Raw genomic sequence first — 14,415 nt, 5'->3', positions numbered from 1 at the left:
ACAACGTGAATAAGAGCCATAAAGCTAAGTAAAAGTCCAGTAGAATACGGGTGCCAATGGGCAGTGCATAGAGGCTTTGCATAAAGTGCATAGGAGCGGATAATCTTTTTTTTTTAAATATACATCAATCAGGTCCGGAGGAGTTTTCTTAAAGATTAGGAGGGAATCTGCGGATCGAATTGAGTTTGGTAACTCGTTCCACCACTGGGGAACTACAGAAGAGAAGAGTCTGGCTAGCGACTTAGGGCCCTGTTGTGGTGGTAGTACCAGGCACCTTTCATTGGCAGAGCTTAGTGAGTTCAGGTAGGCGGGAGCCATTTTCATTGCTGTTTTGTAAGTAAGTGTCAAGGTTTTGAATTTGATGTGCGCAGCAACTGGGAGCCAGTGGACGGATATGTACAGTGGAGTGGCATTTGCTGTTTTGGGCTGGTTGAAGACCAGACGTGCCACTGCATTCTGGATCATCTGCAGAGTTTTGAACGTGTATGCAGGGAGTCCGGCCAGTATTTGAACAGAACTGTGGAAGCATGTCCCATGCCATCATTTGATTGACAAATGACGACTGATCTTGCAAGAGATGTACTACAACGTCTGTGGTGGATTACTGACTGGAAAACGTCAATGTCGTATAGCTTATGAACATTTTTTTTGCTATCATTGCTATATACCATTAGCAATTTACAAAACCTTACAGTCTATAGTCTGTTACTGAGGATGCTGTGTATCCAATGGATGAGAATTGTGGTGAGGTGATGGAGCTTCCTTATCATCTGAAAGCATTGGATTATGTTGAATGCAGAACTGAAGTCAAGGAGAGAATCAAAGTTGCCCGGTAATTCTAGATGTTGCAGCATCCTCAGTTCCCCTTTTGGCCTTGTAGGAAAACAGACAGACAGCTGGCATGATGGTGTTCAGTAACAGCTTTTCCAGGCACCTCATAATTACTGAGGTAAGTGCAACTGGCCAGTAGTGATTGAGTTCTGAGGGTCGGAATTTCTTTGGCACGAGGATGATGGTGGATGTTTTCCAGTGTGGGAACTGTTGAGGTCCTGTAAAATTCATAGAAGAGTGAACGAAACACAGGAGAGAGCTCCATGGCACAGTCCCTAAGCACCTTTGAGGGATGCCTTCAGGTCCAGGTGCAAGGTATGCTGATTCTAGGGCAGATAGAGCTCTCAGCAGCTCTTCACACAGTTAAGGGTATCAAAGCGGGCACAGAAAGTGTTTAGGTCTTTAGCGAAAGTGACAGGGTCAGTTATTGTGAAGAGGGCAGGTCGTGGATCACATCAAGTGAGGGGTCTTAACAGTTTAACTTTGTATCTGAGTTTTGCCTGTGACAAATTCATTTTAAAGAGTAGCGAAAGCACACCGCATTTATGTCCTCCCCCTACATGTTGGCCCTGAACCCAGCTCAATTCTACCTGTTGTGCCTGCAGCATTTCTACACAATGGCCAGGCCAGTGTCTTGCATGATAACAATGCCACCATCACTGTGTGTGCGTGGATGAATGAGCCACACTGGAAAGTGCTATGTACTTCTAAGGTTGAAAAGAAGTAGCTGCAGTCAATTTAATATTTTGTTTCAAACAACAAGGTGAAAAGTAACATAACTTTAAATTCGTATCTTCCTGGTATCTTTGAACAATTTGAATGCATAAGGTAGTTTTTTGTTTTGGTCTATGGCCTTCATCTGAGTCATTCATCATCCTGAAGAATTGACTGTGAATGCATGCATAATGCTTTTGTATATTTTTCCTCTGATGTACATTTGTTTCTCATATTCTTTAATTCACATGCACATTAACTATACTCTCCATAACTTTGGATTGAAGAGGTTCATATGAATTGTTCTACCTGTTGTGCTCCACGGTCAGAGCTCTGTCAGTTATGACATCATATCTCTCCAGCTCTCTGTCTCGTTCATCCAGGATGGTCAAGTTAAACTGGAAAGCTTCCCTCAGCTGCTGGTAGTGTTTCCTGGAAAAAATTACAAAATAATTAATTGGTTATCACTTATGCATAACATAAACATTTTTGATAAGAATCTCATAAATTTGGTAATTAATGAATTGTGACCAAGATATGCAGTGAGCAGGAAATAAACTGTCAGTGCTCTCTGTTGGACAAACTACAGCATATAATGGAAACACTATTTCTAAATAACCTCCACCATACAGTATTGTCAGCATTTTGTGTTATTTATAGGTGGCCTTACAGTATATGCAGATAATGATATATCTTCTGATTAGCTTTTAAAATAACACCGCCTAATGCATTGGCTGTGATTAACAGTAATTAACATTATGGTCCTATCACATACGACTAATGGACCAGTAAAAATTACTTAAAGGTTCTGTTCAACGAAATTACAAAAAAAATTGTTTTTTTGTTTTTTTTTACATATTTACCGATGACATATTTTGTAGTGGTATCCTTCTTGTCAGATATTTTTGTTTTTATTTGTCCAGACTGTGAGATATCTGTCTTAACATTGCTGCCTCTGCTCCAATACAATGGAGGTGGATGGAATGTAGTTTGTGGTGCTCACTGCATTGAACTATGACATTTAAACATTTCAACAGCAACGTGTCTTTCCAGACACAATGTCCTGGTTATTCCTGATAATCCACAGACCTCCATTGTATTGGGTTGGAGGCACATAGCTTTGGCAGATATTTCAAAACCTGTGCAAATAAGACAAAAACTGTTTGCATGGATAGATACTATAGGTGAGGAAATATGTTCTTTTGGAACTTGGCTCAACCCTTTAAGAGTTCAAATGTTCAAACTGAAGTCATGTCATGAATATCATTTCTCTTTTCTTGAGTCTTCATTACTCAGCTTTTCCACATTTGGGCAGGCAAGGGAATTATATTTATATTGCATGTTTCATTACAAGAAAACTCAATGTGCTTTACATTAAATGCATAAATCAACAAATAATATGTACAAAAGAATATCAGAATCAGCTTTACTGGCCAAGTATGTTTACGCATACAAAGAATTTGACTCAAGTTTCTAGTGCCTCTCAATGTGCTCACACACAACAATGTTCAGGAAGATACACATGGACATGCAGCCAAAACAAGGAAAACAAAGCTGAACAAAGAAACGTAAACATAAACATATGACTATTATGTATAATCAAATAGGTATGAAAATAGATACATACATATAGAGATAACAAATAGACAACAACATACAATGTCTATATTGTATGTACGATATACAGGTCAAACTGTTTCTAGGATACAAGTAGAGCAAAGGTGTGTAAGAGTGCAAGGAGTGCTGAATAAATACTGAATGGGTGATGTAATTAAGCTTTTAGTGCAAGTTCAAGCAGGAAGACAACTGTCAGCCTATTTCATCATCACACTGAGCTCCACCTTTCACGTATTATTCAATTATTTCACTGGACTCTGTGTGCATACTTTCCTATCATCCAGTGATCATCTTAGCTGAAGAACATTTAAACCACCTTACCTGTCTTGTCTCTTTCTGCTGCCACTGCAGTCTATGCTGCATCTGACCCTCACCACCCTCTACCACTCCACTGCCACCAGGGTCAAGGCCCTGTCTGTGGCTCCCCTGAGGGGGATCTCAGATTGGATGTTATTTATAGGGCTCCATTCCTATATATATATATATACTATATCCATTTAATTGATAGGGTCAATGCCAAAGACTGTCAAATAAAACTTTTGAGGTCATGTCAGTATATGCATGTGCACACATCTGTGTACAGTACATACAGCCAGCTTAAATATACAGTATATATGACAGTGATGAATGACTGATTTAAATGTTAGTAAGTGTGACAGCAAGAGGGAAGAAACAGTTCCTTTGTCTGGTAGTTTTTGCATACAGTGTTCTGTAGCACCTACTAGAGGGGAGAAGTTAGAAAAGGTTATGTCCAGGATGTGGGGGGTCTGCAGTGATTTTCTCTGCCCATTTCCTGACTTTGGATGTGTACAGATCCTGGATAGTGGGCAGGTCAGCACCAATGGTCTTTTCTGCAGACCCGACTGTCCGTTGTTCACTGCAGTGTAGAACTGGATCAGCAGCTCCTGAGGCAGGTTGTACTTCCTGAGCTGGCGCAAATTCCACTGTCACCTCCACAGTTTTAAATGTGTTCAGCTTCAGGTTGTTGTGACTGCAACAAAGGGCTAGCTGTTCAACCACTGACAACCAATGACTGCTGTGTCATCTGCAAATTTCAGGAGTTGAATGGACGGACCTCCTGAGGTGCAGTCATTGGTGTAGAGGGAGAACAGCAATGGGGAGAGCACACATCCCTGAGGGGCACCAGCACTGACTGTCCAGGTGCTGGATGTGATTTTCCCAGCCTCACCTGCTGTTTCCTGTCTGTCAGGAAGTTTGTGATCCACAGATGGGTGCAGTGAGCTGGGTGAGTTTGGTGAGGAGGACTTCTGGGATGATGGTGTTCAACACTGAGCGTAAGTACATAAACAGGATCCTTGTGTATGTCCCTGGGGAGTTGAGGTGTTGTAGGATGTACACAGTCAACATGTGTCCCTCTCAACCCAACCAGTCAAGGCAGATGGCCTCCCACCAAGAGCTGGGTTCTGCTTGAGGTTTCTTCCCGTCAAAGGGGAAAAACAAATTGAAAACTGAATTGAACTGATGTTGACTGCGTCATTTAGTGACCTGTTGGCCCGGTAGGCAAACTCCAGGAGGTCCAGCAATGGGCCTGTGATGTCATTAAGGAAGGTGACCACCAGTCTCTCTAAGTGACCACAGACGTCAGGGCGACAGGCCTGTAGTCATTCAGTCCTGTGATGGAGGATTTCTTTGGGACCAGTGGTGATTACAGGGGGTGCAGTTGATTGTGTGATGTCTGAGTTGGAGGTCATGAGGGGTGTGAACGTGGATTTATCAAACCTGCAGTAAGACACATTCAGGTCGCCGGCCAGCTGATGGTTCTCCACAGTTATGGGGGACCCTCACCTGTAGTTGGTGATGCCCTGCAGGCCTCTCCACGCTGATGCAGGGTTGTTACCTGGTTAGCTAGCTAGTGTAGCTAATCTTTGCTACTTTGATCTCCTTTGTCAGTGTGTTTCTGGCCTGGCTGTACAGGATCCTGTCGCCACTTCTGTAGGCCTTCTCCTTGGCCTGAATTTTGCTGTAAACCAGGGTTTGATGTTGTTGAGGGTGCAGAAAGTTTTAGGTGGCACATACATGTCCTCACAAAAGCTGATATACAATGACAGTGTCAGTGAGTTCATCCAGGTCTGTAGATGCAGCCTCAAAAACATTCCAATTAGTGCTGTCAAAGCAGGCTTGTAGCTCCAGCTTTGACTTGTTGACCATCTCCTCACAGTCTTGACCACAGGCTTTGCACATTTTAGTTTCTGCATGTAAGTTGGGAGAAAATGAAGCAGACAGCGATCAGGGAGTCACAAAGCTGCATGGGGAACAGAGCAATAGACATCCTTTAATATATATATGGTATAGCAGTGTATTTTTGTCCCTGGTGGGACACTTGATATGCTGTCTGTATTTGGGCAGTTCATGGCTGAGGTGTGCTTGTTTGTGCTCCATGGAAGTTATCCGGTCAGCAAGGAGTTGTAAGGCCTCACTAACACAGGCCTAAGATGGGATGTAAACACCAATCAGTATAAAGGAGGAAAACTCCTGTGATGAACAAAATGGTTTGTATTTGATGAAAATAGTCTATAGGTGAGGAGTGCATATTTTCCTTAACACTGTGACATCTATACACCAACCTTGATTTCTGTGGAAGCAAATTCCACCTCCCCTCATTTTTCCTGTTAACTCCATTACATGGTCCACTCTGTGAAGCAGAAGCCTCGCAGATGTAGAATACTATCAGGGATGGACTCACCGCTGCATTCTGAAAAGTCTCTGTTCATTCTGTTAATGAGCAGCAGATTGTCCATTTTGTTGGGCAGAGAGCGGACCTTCACCAGATGTATTGATGGGAGCAGTGTTCGAAACCTCGCTGTCGTAGCTTAACCAGCGCTCCAGCACTCCTGTGCACTTCCTTTGCCTGCCTCTCCTGCTAAGTACAATAGAGAGCTGCTGCTCCTCTGACTACAATGTCTGAAAAAGTATCTGGGTGTGTGAAAAAGCTTGTTGGAGTGAACTGTGCAAGAGTGCTGAAGACTGTACAAGTAAACAAAAATAGAAAAAGCACCAGACAGCGCAATATGGAGGCAGCCATCCGCGGCACCATCTTGGATGCCATGTTGTAAGAAAAAGAAAAAAAAATAGGTAAAAGAAAAACAAGAGAGAGAAGAAAAAAACAGGACTGCCCAAGACAGTAAAGAACCTCACAGACATAAATCACAGACACACATACAGAATTAATCAGAAGCCTGGGCAAACAGAGAATGCATGACTGAAGACATGTTGGACAGCGAACTAGGTCTGGAAAAATTAATAGATTGGTTCACTGGCAGAAAATGTATCATTGACTATTTTGATTATCAATCAATATAAAGTATTTTATTAATCAAAAATATTTCTAAATGTGATGATTTATTGTTTTTCTCTGTTTTAGATAATTGTAAACTGAATATATTTGGGTTTTAGAATGCTGGTCAGGCATAAAATAAAATTTGAATACATTGCATTGAGCTCTGGGGAATCGTGATGGACATTATTCACTATTTTCTGATATTTTATATACTAAGAGATGAATTGATTAACTGAAAAAACCCAAAACAAATTAAGTGATAGTGAAATAACAGGGTTACCTTAAAACCTTACATCAAACCAAACATTGTCATGTGACAGACAATCAAGAATTCTGCAAGTAACTGCCTTGCCTCTGAATTTCACTACTCTCTGAATAGAAAATGACTTAAATAAAAATGTATTATTTTGTTAGATACACTCCAATTAGCCACATGTATTTCTTTGTTGGTGACATCACTCTTGTATGAAGTCAGTGACCTGGGTCCACTGGCAAACCCTAAATTCTTAAAAGCTAAAAGCTAAAAGCTGAGCTGCATAGGTAACTTTTCAAGCAGTTCACATTTACTGTTTTTCTGATGTGAGGTGGATGTAAACGTGGTACCTGAGAGAGAGGCACTCTTCCTTGGCCTTTTTGAGGGCACTCTCTAGTTCATGAACCCTTATAGTCTGGAGCTCCTTCCACTCTCTCTCTTTATTGGCCACCTCGGCCTCCAGGCCTCCCAGTCCACGGTCCCATTCTGACTGCATGCTTCAAGTGGGATACACCTAGGAGTCACAATATCATGCATTACGAAACACATAGTATCAATGCTAATAGCTGGTTCCCTGTAGAGGTGCTAACATCCACTTTGTGGAGACCCAACAATTCCCAACAATGCATGGGATCTGTAAGGAACAAATTATGTTGTGTACACGTTTTGGGCAGCTGCCCAGCATCTAAAGCTTTTATAAAATAGGCCCCAATAACTTTCAGGTCACTGCTTGTTTTGTAAACATTCAGCCAAATGATCTGTGAGAAACTGTTAATAAACTTGTCAATACATACACCAAAATATGTTAAAATCATGGCAGACATGGAAGATAGAATTAAGTGCTTTATGGAAGTTCTGTGTTCTGTCCTTGTTCTTTTCAAAATTCTTTTTATTATGAATAATTACACATTTACTTGTCTTAAATAATTACAACAAAACAAGATGAGTATACAGATCAAAAATAAAAATACAATTGATAAATACACATAAAAAGAAAGAAATAAGCAAATATAAACACAAATAAATATTTATAATAAATGTTTTATTGTAGTTTTTCAACAATCAAATTTTCAGTAATTAAGTGAAATGGACACCTAATGAGGAACATTCTGGTTCGATTTGGTTTATGAAGATGTACATACTAATATATAGACCAACTGTGTAGATATTCAGAAAATGTTTATACACGTACATACAGTGTAAAATCTGGACTGACAGTTGCTCAGACTCTAATCACAACTGACATTTCAGGGTCACTTAAGGAAGACAATCCAGTAGTCGTGATTTTTTGTACAAGATTTAACATTCAATAATTAAATTTTATCATTCTGAATAGATATATCTTCATGTTGTGCTTTAACATACCAAGGCTTCTTCAACAAGGCAATAAGATCTACAATTGCACTTTAAGGGGATATCGGATGTCCACCCAATACACTGTATCCTGTAATGGTTAATAATTATTAACCATCACATTTTTGGTTTACTAAATTTCTTGAAAACTATGTAGCCACAGTTGTGGCAATAGCTTTATGAAGTTTGGCTGTTTTGGAGTGTTCCAAAATTAGAATGTCATGATAATTATAAAGCTACGTTTTTTGCAGCTAATTCTGATATCAAGATCCAAAAAAGATTTGTTTTTGTAAGTTACTTAATCTTTTAGTTGTGTTGTCAAGAAGTAGTAAAGCTGGACTGTTTTTCTTCAGTTGACTTTTCTCAACTAACTTCAATGATTTGTTCAGCTAAACCATCAACCTGTCTCTTAGACCGCATCCCAACTAGGTTGCTTAAGGAAGCCTTACCCTTAGTTAGCACTTCTTTACGAGATATGATCAATCTGTCTTTAGTAACAGGCTATGTACCACAGTCTTTTAAAGTAGCTGTAATTAAACCTCTTCTTAAGAAGCCTACTCTTGATTCAGGCATTTTAGCCAATTATAGACCTATAGCTAACCTTCCATTTCTCTCTAAGATCCTTGAGAAAGCAGTCTCTAATCAGTTATGTGACTTTCTACATAACAATAGTTTATTTGAGGATTTTCAGTCAGGATTTAGAGTGCATCATGGCACAGAGACAGAACTGGTGAAAGTCACAAATGACCTCCTAACTGCATTGGACAAAGGATTTGTCTCCATACTTGTCCTGTTAGATCTTAGTGCCGTATTTGACACAATTGACCATCAAATCCTATTGCAGAGACTGGAACATTTAATTGGCATTAAAGGAACTGTATTAAGCTGGTTCAAGTGCTATTTATCAGACCAATTTCAGTTTGTACATGTTAATGATGAATCCTCCATGAAGGCAAAAGTTAGACACGGAGTTCCACAAGCTTCTGTACTTGGACCAATACTATTCACCTTGTATATGCTTCCTTAAGGTAATATTATTAGGAAACACTCCATAAATTTTCATTGTTATGCAGATGATACCCAATTATATTTATCAATGAAGCCAGATGAAACCAATCAGTTAAACAAACTCCAAGCATGCCTTAAGGACATAAAGACCTGGATGACCTGCAATTTTCTACTACTAAACTCAGATAAAACTGAAGTTATTGTGCTTGGTCCTAAACACCTTAGAAACACATTATCTAATGATATAGCTACTCTGGATGGCATTACCCTAGCCTGCAGCACCACCGTAAGGAATCTGGAATCTTTAATCAGGATATGTCCTTTAACTCCCACATAAAACAAATTTCAACGACTGCCTTTTTTCACTTACGTAATATCGCAAAAATCAGGCACATCCTGTACCAAAAAGATGCAGAAAAACTAGTCCACGCATTTGTTACTTCTAGGCTGGATTATTGCAATTCCTTATTATCAGGCTGCCCTAACAAGTCTCTAAAGACTCTCCAGTCGGTCCAGAATGCAGCTGCACGTTTACTAACAAAAACTAGAAAAAGAGATCACATTTCTCCCATTTTAGTTTCGCTACATTGGCTTCCTGTAAAATCTAGAATAGAATTTAAAATCCTTCTCCTAACTTACAAAGCCCTTAATGGTCAGGCACCATCATATCTTGAAGAGCTCATAGTATTGTATTATCCCACTAGAACACTGTGCTCCCAGAATGCAGGCTTACTGGTGGTTCCTACAGTCTTTAAAAGTAGAATGGGAGGCAGAGCCTTCAGCTATCAGGCTCCTCTCCTGTGGAACCATCTTCCAGATTTGATCCGTGGGGCAGACACCTTCTCTTAAGAGTAGGCTTAAAACTTTCCTTTTTGATAAAGCTTATAGTTAGGGCCGACCAGGCTCACCTTGGATCAGCCCTTAGTTATGCTGCTATAGGCCTAGACTGCTGGGGGACTTCCCATGATGCACTGAGCTCCTCTCTCCTCCTCCTCCTCTCCATCTGTATGCATTCATGTAACATCAATGCATGTTACTAACTTGGCTTCTTCCCCGGAGTTTTTTGTGCTTTCTCATCTCGCAGGAAACCCTGGGTTGCAGGCCAAGCCTTTGCGGTCCTTCACATTCTGTCCCCCCCTCCCCCTCCCCCTCCCCCCTCTTTCTTTCTCTCTCTCAACCCAATCAGTCAAAGCAGATGGCCGCCCACCAAGAGCCGGGTTCTGCTTGAGGTTTCTACCTGTTAAAGGGGAGTTTTTCCTTACCACTGTTGCCAGGTGCTTGCTCATGTGGGAATTGTTGGGTCTCTGTAAATTAAAGAGTACGGTCTTGACCTGTTCTACGTGAAAAGTGCCCTGAGATGACTTTTGTTGTGATTTGGCGCTATATAAATAAAAACTGATTGATTGATTGACATAAAGGCACATAACTTATCTGACCACTGAGGAAACACAAAGGTTTTGAGTTTCTATTCCATATTGGAAAATGTTTATGAAATCTGGAGTTAATACCATAATAGATATTTCCATATACTGTATCTACTGAGTTTAAAATAATGGAGCTTCAGTGGACAGAAAGATGCTTTGGTTTGGCCCCTGACAATAGAAGACGGCCCTTTTTTTATTTCTCTGAAAAGTACCAGTATGAAGGGAGTAATAGATTGTAGAAGAATGGGGCCAGTCAGCTACTAAAAGTTCTGGAAGCAAGCCATCAAAACCTGGTGATTTTTATTTCTGCATAGACTTAGCAGCTAGTTTCAGTACAGCCAGAGGAAGTGGGGCAATTCCTCTTCCTCTTTAAAGACAAGGAAGGCAAATCAAATGCACTGAGAAATTGTATAACGTTTCTGTTACTCAAATATTATTTGAGATGCATAGTGACGGGAATAATATTCAGTGAATACATTTGAATACGTTTAAACAGGTGAACAGCATATTTATTTTCTATTCATCCAATTACATTTCATCTATTTGTCTAAACTAAATAAAGTTGAAAGAGTTTCAGAATCAAAGAGTTTCATAGCTGAAAGGGTTATAATAATAATAATAACAATAATAATAATAATAAAATAACAATAATAATAATAACATTTGTGCTTTAGAATTGTTTTAGAGTGGTGAGAATTTTCAAGAAAAAGAAGCATAAAAAATAGACGACTCTCAAATAAAGCATTTTACAGTTTCCCAGAGTGAATGTCGGTTAGCCTCTGAAAAAAATATTGGACTTCAGTCCACCGTGCAAGGCCACTTTACCAGACCACTTTTTCCTATCCTTCCATCCAAGTTTTCCCCTCTTCTGTGCATCATGTGTTTCCAGAACATTTCTGTCATTCAAAGCAAACGTAAACCTCATCCCTATACAAAAAGGCAAAATATATACAATATTAATAACCTCCAGGCTCTCAAGCAGTCCTCTCTCACTTGTACATCCCTTTCGGTTGGTCTTTGGAAACGTCAGTCCACTGTCAATAAAGCTGTCTCCCTTCCTTTGCTAGCCAGTCACATATTGACATACTAGCCCTCACTGAAACCTGGATGTCCAGAAAACGGTGCTGCTCCAGCTGAGCTCTCCACCAATCATGCTTTCTCCCATTCTACTAGAGCAACTGGGCAAGAAGGTGGGACTGGTCGTCTAATTTCCAACAAATGGAACCCAGTTGTCTCTAGTTCAACCATTTCTCATTTGAACAAGATGCCATCAGAGTGACAGCTCCTGTCAAAATCTCGTTTGTCATCATTTACTATCCACAAGGACAGTTGGGCAATTTTATTGATGAGTTGAACAAGGTGTTGCCTTCCATCCCTGAAAATGACTCATAATACTGGGTGATATAAACATCTATCTTGACAAACCACAATCAGCTTACTTTCTCTCCTGAGCCAGTTTAATCTTAAACGGGCTTGTGCCACTTATACACACAAAGCTGGCAAACAGTTCGACCTCATCCTGACAGGGAACTGCAGAACAGACCACCTCTCAGTTACACCATTACTTGTGTCTGACCGCCTCTTCATTTAATTCAAAATGCCCTCCCTGAACTTCCAAAGTTAACACATCGATGGTCTCTGTCCGACGCAATCTCTGCAAACTTGTGCCCGGTCACTTCTCCACTTCTAGTCATTTCCACCCTACCCCCTCCTTGCACACTCCCCTCGCTAATGGTAAATGATTTTACAGATACACTCTGCTCCACATTAAGCTGTTGTCTGGACAATTTATTCCATTCCCAGCCATGGCTATCCGATGTTCAACGCAAGCTGTGAACCAGTCTCAGAGCCACTAAGAGAAAATGGCATAAATCTAAAGATCCTTATAATATAGTTGAATGGGCACACCTGTGATCTTTAGTGGAGAGTCCTCCATGCAACCTTCCCCCTGTGGGAGAGTAGTTGCAGAGGAACAAGTTCTGGTTTAGAAGGTGGTTGGTCATTATATTTACAGTACATATATACAGTACTGTGCATGTTTTAAACATTTTAAATGTCTAGATTCTTTTCCATGAATCAGTACCATCAGGGAGGCTCCTGAACGTTCCAAAATTTATTATGCAGTATGACAATGACCACAAACATACAGCCAGAGTCATAAAGAACTATCATCAGCAATAAGTCCACAAGCAGTCAACAAGCAGTCCTGCAACAGATGTTATGGCCCGCACAGAGCCCTGATCTCAACATCGTGGAGTCAGTTTGGGATTATATGAAGGGACAGAAGCAACAAAGATGCCTAAATTCACAGAACTGTGTCAAGTTCTCCAAGGTGCTTATGTTGTCTAGTTTCATGCCTTTACCAGGACATTCTGTCATCCATTGTCCATATGTTATTCAAATTGTACCACTTAAGAGAAAAGAAAATACAAATAAATTAAGAGAAAGATACAAAAAATTGAAAAAGAAACACACTTAGAGTAAGATTTAGAAAAGAGGGGGAAGCCACATCTGAAGCAGTTTTCTGTACTTCAGAATTTGGAAGATGAGCAAGAATCTGATGATTGTCAAAAGAGTATAATTTTGACAACTACCTTGTCCAGCATTAATGCTTGTTGGTGGCTAAAGACGACAGAGAGCAGATGTGGTTGGATCTCAGTGCCTTAGAAAATCATCTAAATATTTGAAAACAATAATCGCATATAGGCTTGGACAAATAACCGAAACAAATGAGACACTGACCCTTCATTTAGGCTACTCCCATCACATCATGGTGTGATTGTGAGAAATAGATTTTAGAAAACTTATTTGGGATAATGGTGCATATAAACCAATTTAAACTCTATGCATTTGTATCCACCATTAAAAACCCATATATAAATATATGGTCAATAGTACCTTATCCCAGATCTCATCTGATAATTTCACATTTAAATCTCTGCATCTCTGAGATGACAAGTTGCCTATCTAAAGTACGAGTGAAGGCAGCAGCAAAACGGGATAGCCCATTAAATGTGTAGTCAGGTAGTGAATGGAAAGATCACACAAAACACACGTTTGGGGCGAAACCTCATAATCAGGGATATAGCCTACTGAATATTATCTACTTTGCAAACGGGAGGAATGTGACACTACATTCTGAAGCGAAAATAAGAATTTATTAACCGAGGTATCAGTAAATAAAGTTGTGGCTGTATTCATCTGATGTGGCAAAGTTGCCTGGTAAAGAGGTAGTCTGTCAAAATGTAATGGTAAATTAGCGTTCCCTCGAGATGAGAACGTACGCACAATGGTGCCCAGTGTAACTTAGTAGGCTGCAATACGAAGGAGTCCTTTGTTCACACAAGGACTCCGGGGGCTTCATGAAAATTACTGGTGCAAAGTAACGCTGGGCGGTCTCGGGTCCCACCTGACAAACACATGCACACACACACGCGAGCACACACAAAATTAACACGCATTTTGTAAGCCTACCATGACACAGTGGCTTTAGCACTCGGAGGGCATCCGCAGTCAATTAAGTCTTCATAGTTCACAGTCAACACGACATCTTGCGATAAAACAACAAACTATTTAACATTTAGCAAATAATACCATGACACGAGTTACATTCCTTGTTAACAAAAACTTGGCTCGGTCCTCCGTGATGCAAATGGTTTCCAAAGCAACCGCACGTCTGTCAAATTGTTCCCCAGCTACAATGATACAAAATGGTTCCTGGTCCTACTGCATTCAAATAAAAAATTGCAGTTTATTAAATAATAGCCTATCTACTTTGTTCTATTTTATCTTAGACCACCATTAGAATCATGCAGAACTACTGCAAGATAGAGAGAGCAGAGAGCACAGTACAGTTTGTGACTGTCTTAATCATAATTCATAGTTTAGGCTATTTAAATTGATAATTATGGGGTGTA

The 14,415-nt window shown here is 40.1% G+C and overlaps 1 protein-coding gene across 4 annotated transcripts in view; it reads right to left on the bottom strand.

Moving 5' to 3' along the window:
• The window catches only part of ccdc57 (coiled-coil domain containing 57), a 120,144-nt gene extending 105,962 nt beyond the window's left edge, over positions 1-14,182 (bottom strand). The window contains exons 1-3 of one of the 4 annotated variants that reach the window (XM_067576133.1): positions 13,973-14,182; positions 7,064-7,227; positions 1,855-1,977 (exon numbers count right to left, since the gene is read on the bottom strand). In XM_067576133.1, coding sequence (XP_067432234.1) covers positions 1,855-1,977; positions 7,064-7,209 — 269 coding nt within the window. In that variant the 5' untranslated portion in view covers positions 7,210-7,227; positions 13,973-14,182. Of the gene's footprint in view, positions 1-1,854; positions 1,978-7,063; positions 7,228-13,972 lie in introns of those variants that run through there. The other 3 variants (XM_067576131.1, XM_067576132.1, XM_067576134.1) reach the window with 3 other exon arrangements.
• Between the last annotated feature and the right edge of the window lie 233 nt (positions 14,183-14,415).

The sequence above is a fragment of the Thunnus thynnus genome, chromosome 20, assembly GCF_963924715.1.
Source record: "Thunnus thynnus chromosome 20, fThuThy2.1, whole genome shotgun sequence".
NCBI lineage: Eukaryota > Metazoa > Chordata > Actinopteri > Scombriformes > Scombridae > Thunnus > Thunnus thynnus.
The sequence above is the reverse complement of the archived record's forward strand: the minus strand, read 5'-3'. Positions and strand labels throughout refer to the sequence as shown.